We start from the raw sequence: 22,438 nt of genomic DNA on the forward strand, positions 1-22,438 counted from the left end.
CTCATAAAAGTTAACTACCGATGTCAAATTATAAATACACATTTCTCTTTTAGAACAAAAATTCCTTTAACGATGGAAACTGACATTACTTTATCAACAAGATAAGGAACAGTCATGAACTTGTGGCTTGGACACTAAAATCTGTTATCTCATTGAGGTGTTGATCAACTGTCACTTGTATCGTTATATATTAAATGTGCTGTTTTCATTTCAGTGTGGCCCTGTGGTGATTCAATCATAAATTATACTTAAGTTGCATTCCTCTGCGAACATTAAAACCTTCAAAGTTACCTTTCCAGATTAATTCTGTTTATTTGTCAAAATATATTAGGAATTTTTATAAACCAATGATCCTAAATCAGATGCATAGACTGGTATTTTAAGGGAAAAACCCCACAGACAATTGACTACATTTTCACTGGACAAGAGTAACATTTTAAATTTTCTGGGCAGTCGTTTGAATATAGCATTAAACTTGCCTAAATATGAATGTATGTTGTCATAATAAATGTCAAAATTAAATGTTGAAGAAAGATGTATTTGAATAAAAATATTAGGATTTACTCCATCAGTTACTCCTTATTTGTCATCTTACAAAAAATAAGTAAAATATGGATATATTGGAGCAGAGAATAATGAAATGCAGTTTGATCTGAAAACAATTATTTTTTCCAGCTACAACACAGTGTAATGTGCCATGTATGTAGCTATGCTGAGCAAACACAAAAACCCCCCAATATATCCATATTTTGCTTATTTTGTGGAAGATAACAAAAAAAAAATCACCTTCCACTGAAAGCGTAACAAAAAATGCTATTTTGATTCATTCTATAAAGTTGCAATCAGAATGGTATATTTCTCTTGGGCTTTCTGTAGATCTGTGTTACTGTGATTTAAAAAAAATCTCTCTTTACTAAACATAAATAGTCTGACTTTATGTCTTCACAAAGCATTAATAATCAGTTCTACTTTAAGAAACATTGCTACACAAAAACAGGATCTGCAAAACATCGAGCAAGTTGTACTGAATAATGAATTTGTGTTTATGTAGTAGTTATGAAAAACTAACAATGTATCAAAGTTGTAGCAGTCTTTTAAATACAAACCAAAAGATTCTTAAAAACAGAAGTTCTCTTCTACAATCCTGGGAGGGGCTCTAGATGAAATAATTGACAATACTGTAGTATAGCAATTAGCTTCTAAACATTGCATTTGTTAGAACGTTATTTTACAATGGTAATCTCCTGTACACTTCTCTTTAGATTTGTTTAACTCCAGTAGAAGTACCTGAAACCTATTTATAATTTTTCCAAATATTTTGAAGAATTCCTTTGAAGGAGTACATTTGTAACAATATTTATTAAACAATGTGTTTGCCATTTTATAACAACATTGTTTAAAATGTTATTTCTGGGTGCTGAACAAGTAGTTCCCTAACAAATGTACACTGTTAATTTTTTCAGAATATAGTGTGTTTTCTTGTTGAATCATTTTGCCTCTGCTATCACAGTGTAGCTACCTTGTTATCAGAACCAGCAAGTAGCAAACTTCGACCATTTTACAAATACAAAGTGGTTGAAACATTCTAAAAAGTTGCAGCTTTAAAAAAAACACCAAAGTTCTTTTCACCACTAAAACATCCTCTGAATTTCTATGCATTAATCATAACTATATTTTTATGTAGACACCATTGGATGCAGCATAACACTTAGCACAGATTAGAATTGCTAATAAATATTTTGCAGCAGTTTTTATATACAAGCAAAAATCAAACTGAAATAGACCACAATTCTTCACGAGCAATGTGAATGCTGTAAATCAGACTGAGCTGCAATAATTTTGCATGCCACCAGTCTAAAGCCAAGCGTTCTAAGATAACATGATGCATTCCCCCAGAAACTTGTCGATTCTTTTGATCGTTCTACCACTGGCTTTATATTTTCCTCTTTTAAGGTGCACATTTGGACACAGCAGGTCCTTTCACGATTTGATGATTTACATTTTTCCAGGTAACATTGAAGAGATGTCAATAAGTTATGCTTATGAGTAGTTCTGATATATTCTTGCAGTATAAAATGTTGTAATGAAATGAGCAATCTCTATGCATTTGCCACCAAACATTACAGATCTCAGTTATATGTGTCATAAGTTTTCATGAGTTTAAATCTAAAACACTCTTCCATTCAAAGTTCCTCTTCCATGGATTGATATAAAGTTATAATCACATAATACATTGTACAGTCCTCTACTTAACCCATTCTCTCTAATAATTAAATTTTGCATGTGAATAGTCAAATATGTTTGAAAATACTTACGTGTGTCTGGAAGGGTTTGTTTGATGGGTTTGCAAGTTTCAATCACCGAAGGACTATCAGACATTACTGCTTTAAGAGAATCCGCTCCAAACAGTTTCACCTCTAGCCTAGTTAAAATGATCTTCAAATTTAAAAAAAAAAAATCGAGAGTTGGAAAACTAAAATGATATACTTGCTACTGAACTCTGATCAGGATGTGTGTATCAGTACGACAGTAAACTGCACCAGCCAACTCATGATGGGGCTAATAACGAAATGAGGGTCCGGTGTAGAAATTTGATTGGCTCTTCTGGTCAGGTGACCTCATGAGAGATAAGAAATCCTAGTTACAAAATGACAGAAGTTTTTTTTTGAAAGAACAGATAATACGAAAGAAATAATTAACCAAGTCTGGTAGACAGAAAATGGATGGGCGATGTTTTCGTCATAAACCAGAGGGGCTGTACGGGGCTGGAGGTTCTGATCTCTGTTGTTTTAAAAGCCAAATATTTGTTTTCAGTAGGAATCCATGTCTTCCAGCTAGTTTCGGTTTTGTTTGCCACCTTATGTGGAATAGATTTCCCAGTGAAAATATAAAATGACAATCTAGAATCAAATAACGATGTGATTTAGCAAGGGCTGTAAATTCTTCTGTCTACAGTTAGTAAAGGATCTTGGCCCAAAACATCAACTCTTTCTGCCTTCCCATAGATGCTGCCTGGCCGGCTGAGTTTCTGCAGCATTCTGTGAGTATTACTCTGGATTCCCAGCATCTACAGAAATCTCTTGTGCTTTTAATTTTTCATATGTTTGCCAAAGTTATTACATTTCACGTTTGCCTGTGTGCAATTTTACCAGTATGTTGATCAAACCAAATAGTAAGTGTGAATTGATGACATAAAAGATTGCAGTTGCTGGAATCTGAAGCAACATACAAGAGGCCAAGGAACTCAGCATCTGTAGAGAGGAATGGACAATCGATGTTTTGGGTCAAGACACTTCACTTGGGCTAAGTATTAATTGGTGTCTGAAGAAGTGAGGAATCCATGAAGGTGGATAGTGCAGGAAATGAACGCAACAGTGAAGGTTTTTGTTCCTTGTTCTTGATTTCCAGAGATTTACTGCACGGAGTGTTGTAACTGCTGTAACAGATTCATCCATTCCAAATAATATTGACCCACTAATAAATGTGACATTTACAGTGGTATCTGCCACATTTCAAAGTGCCACAAACAGTTTAAATCTCTTTCTACCTTCTGGAAACACTATAGGGTTATTAAAACAAAAACTTCATGCCATCTTATAAGTTCCTTCCCCAAGCAATAAATCTAAACAATCATTCTAGTTAGCCTCCCCACCACCCCCTCCTATCTGTTACTCTGTCACTTCCCCTACCCCCCTTCTCTATCTATTTCTTCTGTTGCTGCACTGCACTGTAAGCACATTAAAACACTTTATATAATGCTGTTTACATTGTAAATACATCCCAGTATTTATGTATTTATGAACATTTTGTTCCATATCTGTACTTTAACCTCTAATGTATTTTTATAAAATTATTTATTCTTTGTAATTGTTGAATGTTGGTGTGTTTTGTTGGATGTCATGCCAATACACCAAAGCAGATTCCTAATTCAATGGATTCCAGTTAATTGAGACACATCGGGACCAGTACACTTTGGCCCAATTAAGCGCCTGTCCCAATTAGATGAAGTTTCATGGAAATATTTAGAAAGGTACAAGAAAAAGGACAAACTATCATTTAACTGTGTAAGAACTTGTGTATTTAAATGAAATGCAGAACAAATTAGAACACTACCAATGCTACTACAGTTCCTAATAGCTATTGATGGAGAAATTCATCAGTTGTAATTTTGTTTGATTGTAAACGAACAAAATCAGTGCAGACATCTTCATACAATACTTTCGATGATTGCATCTTCCAAAATCTTCATTTTCATTGTAACATTCAAGATGATTGTCGATAACTTCAAATTATTTGTAATTCCTAATTTGTTGAAATAGTGAAACGGTTTCATTTTCATTCCCAACCATTTTTGGCAGCTGCTATCTTGAATGCTTGAAACCACAGTGAGCAAGACTTGTCTTACTGCTTGTTTTTCACTAGCTATCTGACAAAAATCACAACTTTTGAGCACACACAAACCTAACTGATGCTAGCTAAAAACTGTTTGCTCTAAGCACAGTTTGGTGTTTAATGGCCACACAAGTTCATACAACTGCGATCACGAGTGGGCACAGTTTTAAGGTGCTTGCAAGTAGGTACAGAGGAGAAGTCAGGGGTAAGTTTTTTTTACACAGAGAGTGATGAGTGTGTGGAATGGGCTGCCGGTGATGGTGGTGGAGGCGGGTATGATAGGGTCTTTTAAGAGACTCTTAGATAGGTACATGGAGCTTAGAAAAATAGAGGGCTATGGGTAACCCTAGGTAATTTCTAAAGTAAGTACATGTTTGGCACAGCATTGTGGGCCAAAGAGCCTGTATTGTGCTGTAGTGTTTCTATGTTTTTAACTGAAGTTTGTTTGACAACAGATTCCTGTCCCAGTTATACAGCATCGTGTCCCAAATAAATGAAGGGAATCCTGGCTATTTTCTTGATTAGTTTTCATTAAGTGTTGTCCCAAATAAGTGGCTGCCCTGGTTGACTGGTGGCCCAAATAACAGGAATCCACTGTCTCTATAAATGTGTATGGTGAATAATGTTGATCCCTGATGAAAGGCAGTGAGACGGCAGAACCCATACCACATGGAAGTACAAAGTTCCACAACATAGTCCTTTAAAGGAGATGATTTCACAAGTTACATGAGTGAGGGTTATGGATTAATTTTAGCCTACTGATTGTGAAATTAATTTTGAACGAATGCACACTGAGTAAATTTTGAATAATTTGTTCAATTTGAATCAAAAAAAGAACATTTTGTGCTGCTGGTGACTATTATTGTGGAAGTCTCTATAAAATATATGTTTCAATTCTACAAGCCTTGCTAGTCAAAGCCAAAAGGCGGGACACAGATGATAGGATGCTTGAAGGCATGTCACATTAGTGGTCTTTACCACTGTAGATATACGTTCACTATCCATTGCATTCTGTGCCCCCTGAGCCTTTAAAAAGTGGCCACTGACTGTACGTTCATGACCTTCTGCTGCTGTAACCCAACCACTTCAAAATCTGACATGTTATATGTTCAGAGATGCTCTTTTACACACCACTATTGTAACGTGTGGTTATTTGAGTTACTGTCGCCTTCCTGTCAGCTTGAACCAGTTTGGCCATTCTCCTCTGACCTCTCTCATTAACAAGGCGCTTTTGCACTCAGAACTGCTGCTCACTGGATGTCCTTTTGTTTTTCCAGCATTCTCTGTAAACTCTAGGGACAGTTGTGCATGAAAATCCCTGAAGGTCAGCAGTTTCTGAGATTCTCAAACCACCCCATCTGATGACATTAACAGTCATTTCACAGTCAAAGTCACTTAGATCACATTTCTTCCCTTTTTTGATGTTTGGTCTGAACAACAACTGACTGTATCTGCATGCTTTTATGTGTTGAATTGCTGCAATATGATTGACTTGATTAGAAGTTTTCATTAATGAGCAGATGAGCCTAATGAAGTGGCCACTGAGTGTGCAGTATATCCCCCAAATCTCAGAGAGTCCTCTATGGGAGAATGTTTTTAGAATCAGACACAATTATCTTTTGCCTGACAGTTTGTGCTGGGCTTTCAAACACTTCTAAGATTTGCAGTCAGAATCTCTGGGAAAATGGATTACCTCCACCAAAGGCAACCAAACTCTTGGTAGTCAGGTTTGATAAAGCAGTCAGGGAGCTCCAGAATAACATGGCACAAGGGCTTGGAGAATTACTAACCATGTTAATGCAAGGATGATAAAAGGCATTTGATGTACAGAGGAATCTCCAAGTCCATAGCACCCTGAAAGTTGATAGGATGCTAACGAAGGCATATGGCATGCTTGTCTTTACTAGTTGAGGCAGTGAGTTTAGAAGTCAGGGAGTTGTGTGCAGTTTTATACAATGCTGGAGTACTGTAATTCTGGTCAAGATTCAAATTGTTTAATGTTATTTCCAGTACACAAGTGATCGAAATGGTGAGCAATTTCAAGTTCCCTAAGTGACAGCATCTCTGAGGATCTATCCTGAGCCCGACATATTGATGCAGCTATGTTTCACTAGGAGTTTGAGGAGATCTGGTATATCACCAGAGACGCTTGCAAATTTCTGCAGCTGTACCGTGGAGGGCATTCTAACTGACTGCATCACTGTCTGGTGTGTATGGGCCACTCCACTGGAATGAAATAAGCTGCAGAAAGTTGTAAACTCCGTCAGGGACACTGGCCTCCCCAGCACCCTGAACACCTTCAAGGGCAAGGTCTCAAAAAGCCGGCATCAATAATTAAGGACCCCACCTCTCAGGTCAAGCCCTCTTCTCATTGGTATCATCAGGGAGCCTGAAGGCACACACTCAACAGCTTCTTCCCCTCTGCCATCAGATTTTTGAATGGACACTGAACCCATGAACGCTAGCTCACTGCTTTATTTTCTCTCGTCGCACTAATCTATTGTTAATATACTTATTGCAGTTCACAGTTTTTATTAATGTGCTGTTGCCGCAAAACAATAAATTTCACGACTTACACCGATGATATTCAGATCCGATGCAGCATTTAAAAAAAACTACAGTAAGAATGTAGAACATAGACCAGTATAACACAGAAACAGGCCCTTTGGCCCACAGTGTTGTGCCAAACCAATTAAATTAGTAACCAAATGACTAACTAAATTCTTCTACCTACACAAGTCCACGTCCTTCCATTTTTCTCACATTCACATGCCCATCTACCACCACCCTGCCCCCCAACCTCAGGCAATGTATTCCAGGCATCCACCATTTTCTGTGTTTTAAAAAACTCGTCCCTCACATCTCCTTTGAACTTATCCTCTCTCACCTCAAATGCATGCCCTGTGGTTTAGACATTTCGGCCCTTGGAATGGGGTGAAATGTCCAGTACCAGACATCTTACCCCATTATTGGAAGGTGTGGAGACCTTGGGGAGAGTTGACAAAGTTACCATGATGTTGCCTGGATTTGAGAGCATGTGCTATAAGGAGAGGGTGGACAGACTCTGGAGCAGCAGATGCTGAGAGGAGGTCTGATAGGTTTATAAAATTATGAGAGGCATAGGTAATTTAGGCAGCATGTATCTTTCTCCCAGGGTCAAAATGTCTAATGTATGTCTAAAAGGACATACATTAAGGTAAGAGGGGGAAAAGTTCAAAAGAGATGTGCAGGCAAGTTTTTTTTAACACGAAGAGTGGTGGGCACCTGGGATGTATTGCCAGGGGTGGTGGTGATGGGAGAGGCAGGTACAATAATAAGAATGGCTCTTGACCAGGCACATGAATGTGCAGAGAATGGAGGAATATGGGCTGTGTGCAGGTAGAAATTATCAATTTCGTTAGGTGTCTTTAGCAGAATTAGTTTGGCATAACATCATGGGCTGAAGTGCCTGTTCTGTGTACCATACTCTGCTGGGTTCTGTGTACGTGGATAGAAAAGGTTTTGAGGGATAAAGGTCAAATGGGACTAGCTTAGATGGTCACCTTGGTCAACATGGCCGAGATAGGCCAAAGATGGATTAGCTGATTGAGTGGTGTCACAACAACAGCCCTGCGCTCAACATCAGCAAGATCAAGGAATTGATTGTGGACCTCAGGAAGGGGAAGTTGGGAGAACACACACCGGTCTTCATCGAGGTGTCAGCAGTGGAAAGGGTGACCAGCTTCAAGTTCCTGGGCATCAGCATCTGTGAGGATCTACCCTGGACCCAATCATGAGGAAGGATTGCTAGCAACTGTGCTTAGGAGTTTGAGGAGATTTGGTATATAACCAAAGGCTCCTGCAAATTTTGACAGATTTAACACGGAGAGCATATTGTCTGGTTACATCTCCACCTGGTGTGGAGGCTCCAATGTACAAGATCGAAAGTGGCTTTAGTGGCCTGTAGACTCAACCAGCTTCCACCATTGAGCACATCTTCAAAAGGTGCTGCTTTAAGGAGGCAGCACTCAACATTAAAGACCCCATCACCCAGTATATGCCTTCTTCTCAGTACGGCTATTGAGGAGAAAATGCAGAAGCCTGAAGACTCTTATGCAGTGTTTAGGAACAGCTTCTTCCCTTCCACCATCGGATTTCTGAATGGACAATGAACACTACCTTGATGTTCCTCTTGTGAACTATTTATTTATGAGGTATTTAATTGTAACTTATTGTAATGTTTTATGTATTGCATTGTACTGCCACCTCAAAACAACAGATTTCATGACATACCATATGTATCAATGATAACAAATCTAATTCTGATTCTGAAGGGCCTCTTTCAAAGCCCCCATGACTCTCCAGCACATTAAATAAACAGGACTTGCTTGTTCAGGAGTGAAGAGAGGCCAGTCCAGTATTTCAGCAGACGTGAGGTGATATGCCAGAGTTCAGGGGTAGGAACCTGGAGCAGAGGAGAATGAGGGGCAAGTCTGTAAAAAGGGTGGCACAGTAGCACAGCGGTTAGCGAAACGTTTTTATAGAACCTGTAACCCGAGGTCAAATCCACCACTGTCTGTACGGACTTTCTATGTTGTCCCCAGAGCTGGTGAGTTTCCTCCCACATTCCAAAGGTATACGGGTTCCGTGAAAAGGTTTTGAGGGATAAAGGTCAAATGGTACTAGCTTAGATGGTCACCTTGGTCAACATGGCTGATTGTCGCAACAACAGCCTTGCACTCAACATCAGGAGTGATAGTTGGCCACATGGCTGTGATTGGGCAGCACAGGATTGTTGGGCTGGAAGGGCTGTTACCGTGCTGTGTCTCTAAATAAACAAGAGGCACAGGCACATTCACGTGGGCTGCTTCTACTAGAAAGCAGCATCCATCATCAAGCACCCCCACCATCCAGGCCAGGCCAGGCTGTCTTGCTGCTGCCATTGGGAAGGAGATACAGGAGCCTTAGATCCCACACTACTAGCTTCAGGAACATTTATTACCCTTCAACCATCAGGCTCCCGAACCAGCGTGGATAACTTGGCTCACCTCAACACCAAAATTATTCTGTACCAACGAGCTCATTTTTAAGGACTCTACAACTCATGTTCTTGTAATTATTTTTTAATTTGCTCTCTTGCACTGTGGTTGTTTGTCGTTCTGTATTTTTGTACAGCATTTCATGAATGATATTGTATCTCCTTACTTTCCGCTGAATGCCTGCAAGGCAGTATATGGTAGCATATACATAGATTGATAATAAACTTACTTTGTCTTTGACAAGTTCCCCAATGTTCAAGTAAATTTCTTAACAAAATATTTATATGTTACCATATACTATCCTGAGCTTCATGCCCCAGAATACAATAGCTCGCAGTGCCCCGTTTGTTCCAAGGACTGGTTGGCTGATTCCCTCAAACGTCTAGTTGTTGGTTAGAAGTAAGGGCCAACAGCGCTCTGCATTTCTATAACTCTCTTTGAACTGGAAGAACGTCTGAAAACAATCTACAGGAGCGTGAACGATATGGAGACCCAGGGAGAAGGATGATGGGAAGCCCGGGTGAAGGTTTGGCTTTAGAAGGGAGGTGGAGAAGGGACTATGTGGAGAAGGGACTATGTGGAGAAGGGAGGTGGAGAAGGGACTATGTGGGTCGCTGGTGGTGGTTCAGGAGGTGAACGCTGGACAGTGAGACTGCAGTGACCCAGGACATCGTGAGTCAGGGCGTTAACTTCTGTGCAACGGGACCAAGTGCCACTGACAGTGCAACCGGGTGGGGTATTCCATCAGGGCATAGACCATGTGGATAGGTTAATTGTTTACTGTTGATGAGATGGACTTTGGAGATGGCGGAGGCATTACCATGGGAGGAACAAGCTGAGCAATGTTACTGAGAGGGACAGAAGCCCCATTTTGTAACGGAGAGGTTGGAGGCTAGAAATGTTGACTCAACTTTATATTATTTAGAGTTACAGAGCAGAACAGGTCCTTCCAGCCCACAGAGCGGTGCTACCCAGCAACCCACTGATCTAACCCTCGGCTAATCACGGGACAGCTGACAGTGACCAATTAACTTACTAACCAGTTTGTCTTTGGACTGTGGGAGGAAATCAACACGCAGATGAAGCACAAGTGCACAGGGGAAGGAACGTACAAAGTTGCTTACAGAGGATGCCGGAATTGAACTACTGTAATAGCGTCGTGGTAACCTCTACACTACCGTGGTGCCTGACGTTTGTGGCATATCTTGTTCAGCTCATCCCAAGGGGTGCTGGGGAAGAAATTTGATCTGTTTGGTGTTTAATTGAGAGAAATTGTTTCCCACCCAAGAGTGAATGTCACTAATTCTGACAACAAAAAGGCGCGTAGGCATGGTAGTGAGGTGGATAATGTAGTGCCTTACAGTGGCAGCAATTCCCACCGCTGTCCATAAGGAGTTTTATGTTCTCACCTGTTGTGGGCTGTGCTTAGCACTTCTTCAGGCTGCGTTAATCATTGCAAAATGACATTTCACTGTTTGTTTTGATATACTTGTGATAAATAAAGCTAATCTTTATAGGAAAATGAGTCCAATGGCATTAGCCGAATTGTAATTCAGTTAATAAATAAATTAGGGATTATACAGGTGTTATCAGTAATGGCAATTGGTGCGTGTTGTACTAATGATGGGATTTGGTGCACGAGCTGGCAATTTACTGACCTGGTGAGCGTCATTGTGATCTGAATTCAATGGAAATCACTGAGCACTGTGTATCATCACTTCACCGTTCGACCAGCTCCTGCAGAGAGATAAACACCGATCGCAGCAGTGATCACCCTCATATTTAAAAGTAATAATTTTAATGAGGGAGATTGGAAGATCACAGAGGCAAAACTGGTCCCCATTAACTGTGGTTTACCTTATCTAAATGATTCAGATTTAGAGTTTGATTGATTGATTGATGCAGTGTGGAGCTGGACCTCGGAGGCACACCGTCTCATCAACCCCCGACAAACCCAATTAACCCGGACCTAATCATGAGACTATTTACAATGACCTGTCGGTCTCTCAACTGTGGGAGGAAACCAGAGAACTCAGAGAAAACCCACACAGGCCACAGAAATGCCTTACCGAATGGCGCCCGACCATTTATCACATAATTGAAACATACAGTGCGTCATTCATGTTAACAGCCAGCATAACATGCGGATCGTCTGGGGGCAGCCCACCAGTGTGGACACACGTACGGATCGGCTGGGGGCAGCCCGCAAGTGTGGACACACGTACGGATCGGCTGGGGGCAGCCCGCCAGTGTGGACACACGTACGGATCGGCTGGGGGCAGCTGCCAGTGTGGACACACGTACGGATCGGCTGGGGGCAGCCCGCCAGTGTGGACACACGTACGGATCGGCTGGGGGTAGCTGCCAGTGTTAACACACATTCTGACGCCAAGCTCGCAAGGTACACAATGTTCAGCAGAGTAACACAACAAATCAATAAACAAGACAATGACAGCAAAGCACCACACTCACCCACCCACTTGCCCACACAGACAGACCACCAACTCCGGGACAAGCTGCCTCCGGGCCTCCATTTCATCACTTAGTTGTTTCATCAGTTAATTGCAAGAGAGAAAAAAACATAGTGACAAAATGGTAACTTGAAGCAGAAATATTAAAGCAAAATATGGCTTTAAGCATTGCACAAACTTTCTGAAATTCATCTAACCTGGACAGCTGTCGTTGTTTTCTATTTTGTTGCTGCAGGTTTAGTTGTCTGCTGAGCGTCATGGGCACGCTGTGACAGCACAGGTGACACTTGCAGGCTGCCCCTGCACATCCTTTGGTTGTGTTGGTTGTTAACGCAAGCAATGCATTTCACTGTGTTTTGGTGTACATGTGGTAAATAAATCTAACTCTGAATCTGAATAATTTAGACAAGATAAGCCACAGTTAATGGAGACGAGCTGGCAGTTTTGCCTCTGTGATCTTCCAATCTCTCTTCATAAAATTATTGCTTTTAAATGTGAGGGTTATCACCGGTGCGATCGGTGTTTACCATCGACTCATTAGCTGCTGGACAGCTAGAGTTATGCTCAGCACAATAAATTAATGGGTAACTTGCCCGGACAAAAGTCTATTCACACACTTTTGGAGAAATTCAGATGACCTGCTGAAATAGTCCAGGCACCAGGAATTTTCATGGCCTAGTTGTGTACAATGGCACCTACACACTGCCTTTAAGCTTTAAAATACAACTGGTGGGCACAGGTCAGGAACCTCTAACCCTGAAAAAACAATGTCCTCACTGAGAGAGAGAAAAAACAGTCACCTCTGTCCAAATCGAATCAGTGTACATCTTATGCCCACTTTACCGAGCTCTGTCTTGGAATAAAAACATCCTGTTGACAGTCTGGGTAAACCAAACTTAGAGTCGTTTGGGAAGGATGTGTTATTCTTGTCGATAATATATTTATCTAGCCAATAAATTTGAGGAAATATGGGTTTTGCCTACAGGCTTATTTGCCTTAATTCATGTAACCACACTCATTCAGGCTAAATGACTGAACTGTTTCACTCAGAATAAATAAATCTGTGACTGGGGTTTTTTCAGGAACCTTGAGCTTGGGTAGCAAATCGATAACCCTTGTGGCCTTTGATTCGGTGGGAAACATTGTAAATTAGCAATACCTCTACAATGCTGAATCATAAATTATGATGAAATCTCAACCTTCTTAGACTTTCTACATTGTCTGCTTTCCAGGCAGGATTGGACTGCCCTTTGGTTCCTTGTCCCTGTGGGCATTGATTGCGCCGTTGGGAGATGACTTTGTCTCTGAAATCCAATGTAGCCAAGTTCAGTCATAATGAGCACCCAACTTCATGGATAATCATGTGTAAATGCCAACTGCACAGGGGACTAGCATGCGACTCGCTCTCCCTCCTTTGTAGGAAACACGCTGTCTTCTTGCTGCTGCCATCAGGGAGGAGGTACAGGAGCGTTGGGACCCACACCAGCAGGTTGAGGAACAGTTATTAACCATCAGGCTCCTGAACCAGCATCAGTACCTCACTCACCTGAAAACTGAACTGATTCCGCAACCTGTGGACTCACTTTCAAGGACTACAACTCATATTTACAAAGTCATCGGAAAAGAGGAAACAGTCGACTTTTCGGGCCCTCATCAGGGTCTCAGCCTGAAACGTCGATGGTACTCTTTTCCAGGGATGCTGCCTGGCTTGCTCAGTTCCTCCAACATTTTGCATGTGTTGTTGGGATTTCCAGCATCTGCAGATTCTCTCTTGTTCACAATATTATTTATTACTTGTTATTATTTTTGTATTTCCAGTTTGTCTTCTTATGCACTTTGGTTGTTTGTCAGTCTTGGTTTGTAGGTTTTTTATTGATTCTATTTTATTTCTTTGTATCTACTGTGAATGTCAGCAAGAAGATGAGGCTCAGGTTTGGCAGCGTACTCATACTTTGATATTAAATTTGTTTACATGAACTCAATTCCATAAATTTTAGAGAGCTGAGGCATTTTAGAATGAATTTCCCCCTGTTTATTCATGTAACTAATACCTACCCAGGAAAGAGCAGAACATAATGGAAATGCTGTCCAGAGGTTTATGAAAATGATCCAGGCAGTGAAAGAGTTAATGCATGAGGAGCATTTGATAGCTCTGGGCCTGTCCTCCCTCGAGTTCAGAAGAACGAGGGGGGATCTCATTGAAACCTAACTATTGAAGGACTTCGATCAAGTGGATTTGAAGCGAATGTTTTCAGTCGTGGGGAACTCTGACAGCAGAATAGGAAAAGACTTTCCTTTAAAACAAAGGTGAAGAGGAATTTCTTTAACAAGAGTATAATTAATCTGTAGCATTCATAACTACAGATGGCCATGGAGGCCAGGTTATTGGGTATATTTAAAGTGGAGGTTGAGAGGTTCTTGATTAATAAGGGTGTCAAGATTTATGGGAAGAAGGCAGGAGAATGGGGTTCAGAGGGAGAATAAATCAGCCATGATGGAATGGCAGGGAAGACTCAATGGGCTGAATGGCCTAATTCTACTCCTTTGTCTTATGCTCTAAAAATGTATTAAAAAGCAATTCTTATTGGCATGCAGATGGTTTAAAAGAAAAACACAATACAAAATGTGGATGGAATAAAAACAGTAAGCTGGAGATGCAAAGCAGGGCAGGTATCAGCTGTTCAGAGAGCAACAGGCTCAATGCTGCCTGGAGGTTGGATAAACCCGGATTCATTTTACTGAGAGATGCAGAGAATTCATTTTTCTGAGAGATGCAGAGAATTCATTTTACTGAGAGATGCAGAGAATTCATTTTACTGAGAGATGCAGAGAATTCATTTTACTGAGAGATGCAGAGAATTCATTTTACTGAGAGATGCAGAGAATTCATTTTACTGAGAGATGCAGAGAATTCATTTTACTGAGAGATGCAGAGAATTCATTTTACTGAGAGATGCAGAGAATTCATTTTTCTGAGAGATACAGAGAATTCATTTTACTGAGAGATACAGAGAGGAGCAGGCACTTGCTTCCCAACAAGCTGCACTGCCCAACAACCCCTATTTAACCTTATCCTAGTCTTAATCACAGGACTATTCACAATGACCAATTAACCTACCATTCGGTATGTCTTTGGACTATGGGAAGAAACCAGAGCACCCAGAGGAAACTCGTGCGTCCCCATGGGGAGCGTACAAACTCCTTACAGACGGTGCCGGAATTGAGCTACGAACTCCGGAACGCCTCGAGCTGGAGGGGCAGGACCGCTAAGCCACAAAGGTGCATGGCTGCGAAATAACTGAAACCTTCCTGTGCACGTTGCCATCGTTGTTGTCTGCCTAGAATTTTCTTTTATATAACGTTAATACAATTTTGGAATTATGCCAATATAATTTTGAAATCTATGTTCATGTAATTGTGAAATACTCTAATTAATTATGTGTTAATGAATATCATAGATAAATTTTTTAAATGATTGATGTACCACAGTCTTCACTTTGAAACAGTTTAGGGCTTCAACATATTTACAATGTCAGTGTTTCAAGTTACAACACTATTTCAAATTGCAACAATAAACACAGAATGGAAGTTGGTAGCTCATTGTTACCACCGCCGGCCCACTGATTGCTGATGCTGTCTAGCCAATATTCATTGTATGCGAGTTACAAAAAAACATCTAAGGTGCTGTGCAGTTTTCAAGCCGGGTTAAAAAACATTCCTGCTCAGAGCAATGGTTGGCTCATGCAGCTGTAAAAAAGATTAAAGGGAATGTTGCTTATGGACATTGTGTAGGCCAAATGGATTAGTTTAGTTGGCCATTAGATTACTAATTTAATTGGTTCGGCCCAACATTGTGGGCCGAAGGGCCTGTACTGTTGTACGCTCATGTGAAAGACCCTTCTTCAGTGCTTGAACTGGGAAGGCATTAGCAAAAACTCTTGATTTCAGACAGTCGGGTGCACAGTGTTGTCTAGCACTGTATTCATACAACCAGACTTTCAAAAAGCATTCCCTGGTAACCAGTTACCAAGGAGCAAAGGGAGACATAATAGTGGTTGAATTGAGAATACTTGAAATTATGAAGGGAGGATGGGAAGGGTGGTGTTGAAAAACACACTTTAAAATAATCTGCCTTACTGAAGAAAAATAGAATTGCAAGCTCTGTGATTCCTGTGCTGGGAATCATTTTGTCTATAGGTTTATCTCAGGGTAAGAGTTAAGACACAATATTATAAAACAGAAATTGAAAGACTAAGCACATTACTGTAACAACTTTCTGTAAATGAACAGCGATCTTGGGTAACATTCAGGTCCAATGATTGATTAGTTCTGATCGATTCATCTAGCCAATCGCAAGGCTCGTTTCCTGAATTGCAAAGAGCGCTCATCCCACTTAGTAAAGGCTCTAGAGAGGCCAGTTTCCTGAAATCCCGCACAGATATCAGGAGTACCAGATGTTTAGATTCTCATGCCAAGCTCAAATAAATCTTTGTGGGCTCAAGGCTGCTCCAGCTGTGTGTGTGAGGGTTAAGGTAGTTGCTTTTACAATTGCAGCTTGCGGAACACTGCGTAGCCCTTTACTTGGGTTTGCTGCAGCACCTTTGTCTCTCACAGGCTGCATACTGCTTTAGCAACAGCTGGGTAGATTTTGCACCGCACATGGTACCTATGGCTGAACAGGCCAGAGTATTACTTGTAACACAAGATACTGGAGTAACTTAGCAGAGTATTACTTACCTACTTAAGCCCATTACCCCTACTGGAGCATAGACAGCCAACTGCAGTCCGCTGGAGTCCTTTGTCCTGGGCCAGTCTTTCAAATTGTCCCCAGGTGTAGCCCATCTTCTTGGTGTCACCCTCCTCTCACAGGAATGAGGTCTGTGGAGCTGCTGTTGCTATTTCTGTAGCTCTGGGTTTTTTACGGGATGGGGTTGCTAGCCCCATGCCCAACCCTCCTCCTTTCACAGCCGGGCTTGGGACCGTCATTGGCAGAGTTAGGTAGGAGAATTGGAATTGACTTATTGTTATTAGAACATAGAACAATACAGCACAGTACAGGCCCTTCGGCCCACAATGTTGTACTGACCTTATTATTCCTACATGTAACTGTGATTTCCTGACAAATGTGCTCCTCTAATTTTCCCTGACTATTGGGGTAGTAGTGTCTATAATATAATCCCATCGGAGTGTTTTAATAGACACTGCACATTCTATCCGGGATATCCTCTCTAAGAAGAACATACAGCGTAGAGCACTACAGCATGGTGCAAGCCTTTAGGCCCATCATGTTGTGCTGGCCTTTAACCTATTCAAAGATCATCTAACTCTTCCCTCCAACATAACCCTCCATTGTCGTTTCATCCATGCACCTAAGTAAGTGTCTCTTAAACGTCCCTGATGAGTCTGCCTCTGCACCCAACCCCTGTAGCACATTTACCACTCTCAGTGTTACCAAACTTACCTCTGACATCCCCCCATCAACATAAAGTTATGCCCTCTCATATTACACATTTCTGCCCTGGGGGAAAAAGTCTCTGGCTGTCCACTCAGTCTATGCCTCCTATCATCTTGTACACCTCTATCAAGTCATCTTTCATCCTCCATTCCAAAGAGAAAATCCCCAGCTCACTCTACCTGTCATAATTAGACAGGCCCTCTCATCCAGGCAGCATCCTGATAAATCTCTGCATGCTCTCTAAAGCTTCTACGATAACGTGGCACCAACATAGCATGCCCACAGTTTACTAACCATTCTAGCCTGTTTGCTTTTGGGCTGTGGGAGTAAACTGGAGCGCCCGGAGGGTACCCGCGTGCTCACGGGGAGATCGTACAAACCGCTGACACACGGAGGTGGGAATTGAAACCCTGATCTTACAGCTGGCACACTGTCAAGCTGAAAACTAGAGAAACATAAAGCTGTACAAGTTGTTTTGGTTGAACTGTGATGCACACTGTAGGCGTTAACTGTGGGACAGAGAGCTAGCGGGTTGGGTTAATGCATTCTGAAATGAAGATTAGCTTTATTTGTCGCATGTACATTGAACCATACGATGAAATGTGTTATTTTTGCGTCAACAAATAACAGTCCAAGGATGTGCTGGGGGCAGCCTGCAAGTGTTACCATCCTTCCAGAGGCAACGTAGCCTGCCCTCACCTCACTCACCCCAACCTGTACATCTTTGGACTGTGGGAGGAGACTGGTTCCTGTGATGCGCAATTTCTTGTGGACATTGATCATTTCCACCGTCTGGTTTGTTCCAGTGTGGCTCTAGTATTGAAAAACTAATTCAGGATGAGAGAGCTGGCTCCCTAATTATACTTCTGTTCGCATGGTCAGAGGAGGCAAATTGCAGCTGTGCCGATTAATAATACTGTACTTAGAAACTGTCAGCTGCAAGAAGTTCATCAGCATGTCACTCCGAGGTGAAGTGCCTGGGATTTACTTGCCAACCATTGTGGAAGGAATAAGCTAAAATTCAATTTCCTGTGACCTTGACCCCTGTGTGCCCACTGATCCAGGTCACATGACTTCCCGGTCCTGATGTGTGCAGTAAGAGGCAGCCAGCAAGAACCTGGTCTTGAGGCAAGGAGGCACTCGAGGGATATCGTCTGTTAGGAAAACAGAGATGTTTTTACAGAAGAGCCTATCTGTTTGTGTCTCACTTGGTGAGCTTCACCTATCTTGGGAATTAGGAGCAGACATAGGCCATTTGGTCCCTCAGCCTACCTTGCTGTTCCTTGTGATCTGCCCAAGTGTCATCTCCTCTGTCCCAGTTCTCTATACCCCTAATTCCTTAACCTTACAGAAAATAAATTACTTCCACTGTATCTTCAGTGATCCAGCCTGTATAACCGTGGAGTTCCCAGAAATTCTCCATACTCTGCGATAAGTTAGTACAGAGACAATTTACAAGGATGTTGCCAAGTTTTGAGCACCTGAGTTCTAGGGAAAGGTTGGATAGGTTAGGATGTTATTCCCTGGAGTGTAGGAGAATGAGGAGAGAATTGTTGAGGGTAAGTAAAATTACGAGGGGTCCAGACAGGATAAATACAAGCAGTCTTTTTCCACTGATGTTGGGTGAGACTAGAACAAGAGGTCATGAGTTAAGGGTGAAAGGTGAAACGTTTAAGGGGAACATGAAGGAGAACTTCTTCGCTCAGAGGGTGGTGCGAGTGTGGAACAAGCTCCCAGTAGAAGTGGTGGATGTGAGTTCAATTTCAACATTTAAAAGAGATTTGGATAAGTACGTGGATGGGAGTGGTGTGGACGGCAACGGTCCAGGAGCAGGTTGATGGGACTAAACAGATTCATTGTTTGGCACAGACTGAATCGCCTGGTTCTCTACTGTAGTGCTGCACGACTAAGTTCCCAATCACCTCAGTGATACTCTCACCCTCTGCATGCCACTTTGGCTGAATGGAGTAGCACTTTTAGTAGTAGACTAAGACAACTGTGCTGATCCAAAGAGCACTATTTGAGGTCACTCTTACCCTCAACCATTAGGCTGTATAACAAATCAATCTATAGCCGGGGAAGTGATGACCCCCTCCTGTTAGACTGTTGGTGGTAACTTATTTTTTATTCGTTCTACTTCTCTTCTAATATTTATATCTGTGCACTTGTAATGCTACTGTGACACTGTAATTTCCTTTGGGATCAATAAAGTATGTATCTTGTCTCTTATCAATCCTGGATTAGCTTTATGAATGTTAAAATATACAGTGAAATGCATCGTTTGCATTAACGGCCAACATAGCCTGAGTATGTGCTGGGGGCAGCCCGCACGTGTCACCAGGCTTCCAGCACCAACATAGCATGCCCACAACTCATTAGCCTGTACATCTATGGACTGTGGGAGGAAACTGGAGCACCTGGAGGAAACCCACGCGGTCACAGGGAGAAAGTACAAATTCCTTACAGTTAACGGTGGGAATTGAACCCCGATCTCTGTCACTGTAAAGGTATACGCTAACTGCTACACTACTGTGCCTAGCATAGTCCACTAGTGGACACATTTCAAATCTACCCTGTCACGTCCCCTCAGGATCTTGTGTTTTAGTAAGATCACCCTTCATCTTACTCAACTCCAACTAATTTTTTCAGCCACACGTGAGATTAGCCTAACCTGGTGTACCTAAGCCTAGCCTAATTTCCACCTTTCTGAGGTGATTATACCCAACATTCTGTACTCAGGGGGCCAGTGACAGCCCAACAGTAACATCAACACCCTGTTTGTACATTTACCCTACTGACTGCTCTGAAGCAGACTTGAACTATTCTGCTGAAGATTGTAGGCTTGCTACGTTGATGCCAGAATATGTGGCAATGCTTGTGGGCTGCCCCCAGCACACCCTCTAGTGTGTTGGTTGTTATTGCGAATGAAGCTTTTCACTGTATGTTTCTACATACTGTACTGTGCAAAAGTCTTAGGCATATGTAGAAAAACTCTGTAAAGCAAAGATGCTTTCAAAAATAATGAAATGAAGTTTCTAAATGTTAAAAAATTGCTTTAAAGACAGGTAAACAGTAAAAAATTAAACCAAATTAATATTTGATGTCACCACCAAGCACATCCCCCACTTTCTGCTTTCTGCAGGGGTTGCTCCCTTGTCCCTTTGTCCCTCCCCACTGATCTCCCTCCTGGTATTTACCCTTGCAAGTGGAACAGGTGCTACATCTCCCCTTACACCTCCCTCGCTATCATTCATGGCCCCAAACAGTCCTTCCACATGAGGTGACGCTTCACCTGTTAGTCTTTTGGAGTCATCTACTGTATCCAGTGCTCCTACATAGCCTCCAATATATCAGTGAGACTCGACGTAGATTGGGAGCCCGCTTCACCGAGCATCTCCCAGGATAAGCAGGATCTCCTGGTAGCCAAACATTTTACTTCCCCTTCCCCTTCCCATCCCGACATATCAGTCCCTGGCCTCCTCTGCTGCTGCAAAGAAGCCAGACTGAGGGTGGACGAGTGACTCCTTATTTTCCATCTAGGTAGCCTACAACCTGATGGAATGAAAATTGATTTCTCCAACTTGGAGTAATGTCCCCTTCACCATTCCCTATTCCCATCTCACACTCTGACCTTATCTCCTTCCTTTCCCATCACCTCCCTCTGCTGCTCCTCCCCCTTCCCTTTCTTCCATGGCCTCTGTCCTCTCCTTTCAGATTCCCCCCTTCTCCAGCCCTTTTATCTCTTTCACTAATCAACTTCCCAGCTCTTTACTTCACCTCTTCCCCACCAACTCCCAGTTTTACCTATCGCCTACTACCTTGTATTTCTTCCTCCCCCCCCCCCCCCCCACCATCTTCTTACTTGATAACTTCTCATTATTTCTCTCCAGTTCTAATGAAGGGTCTGGGCCTGAAACGTCAACTGTTTACTCTCTTCCATAGATGCTGCCTGGCCTGCTGAGTTCCTCCAGCACTTTGTGTGTGATGTTCAGATCTCCAGCATTTGCAGATGTGATTGGTCAACTCTCTTAGGTACTCTGTTGTGAAGTTTTATATGAAAATCAGCTTGTAGGTTGGTTCCAGGCATCTTGGAGAACTCGCCACAGTTCTTCTGCAGACTTTGGCTGTCTCGCTTGCTTCTGTCTCTGCAGGAATTCCCAGACACCCTCAATGATGTGGAGATCAGGGTTCTGTGGAGGCCACACCATCTGAATCTACATAAAAAAATCAAGCATGCTTAAGACGTTTGCACAGTACTGTACATGTGATAAATAATCTTAAATTTTGAAATGCACGTCTGTGGAATTCATGCCAAGTACAGAAGGAGTGAATTTTTTACCTGCTGGTTTCTGCCAGTGGACAGGGTTAAACTGCCTTGTTTTGTGAATACAGGTGAATTAATCATTCCGTATTATAAGGACACTCCACAGTGAACTTGTTACTCTTAGAAGATTTGAACTTTGTGCATCTTTTAAAGCTCCAGTTTATAAACTTTTTGCTGGTCCTGATGAAGGGTCTCGGCCCGAAATGTTGACTGTTTACTCCCCTCCATAGATGCTGCCTGACCTGCTGAGTTCCTCCAGCATTTTGTGTGGTTTGTTCAGGATTTTCAGCATCTGCAGAATCTCTTGTTGATTTGGTTGTGGAGGAAGCTTCGCTTTTGCTGTGGGACCTGTGATAAGTTCTCATTGCTATAGGTGTGTGAGTTGGAGTCTCTCAGCTCTGCGGGCACACAACCCTGCTGCCTCTGTCTGTCCCCTTTCTCATCCTTTGAATTGTGGTGTAGATCCAGTGAGTACAGTTTCAGATTGCAAATATTAGCCAGGATTCACAAAAAAAAAACCTTTTTCAAATATCCTACACATATTAATAGCTTTCTGAAAGTGGAGTCACAGATAGAGGGGCAATGAAAAAGGCTTTTGGCACAGTGGTCTTCATTCATGCCAGGGAACGAGTGTAAGTTAGAAAGTTGGTGTAGTTGTACAGGACACGTGTGATTCTGCAGTTTGAGTATTGTTTTTAGTTTTGGTCACCCTACTATAGGAAAGATGTCACGAAGGATCCCACCCAGCCTGCTCATGGACTGTTCGTCCCCCTCCCAT

The 22,438-nt window shown here is 42.0% G+C and overlaps 1 protein-coding gene across 1 annotated transcript in view; it reads right to left on the reverse strand.

Moving 5' to 3' along the window:
• LOC140730104 (nuclear receptor subfamily 5 group A member 2-like) overlaps nt 1–2,445 on the reverse strand; it is a 94,805-nt gene extending 92,360 nt beyond the window's left edge. The window contains exon 1 of the mRNA XM_073050241.1: nt 2,316–2,445. Coding sequence (XP_072906342.1) covers nt 2,316–2,379 — 64 coding nt within the window. The 5' untranslated portion in view covers nt 2,380–2,445. The remainder of the gene's footprint in view (nt 1–2,315) is intronic.
• Between the last annotated feature and the right edge of the window lie 19,993 nt (nt 2,446–22,438).

The sequence above is a fragment of the Hemitrygon akajei genome, chromosome 7, assembly GCF_048418815.1.
Source record: "Hemitrygon akajei chromosome 7, sHemAka1.3, whole genome shotgun sequence".
Taxonomy (NCBI): Eukaryota; Metazoa; Chordata; class Chondrichthyes; order Myliobatiformes; family Dasyatidae; genus Hemitrygon; species Hemitrygon akajei.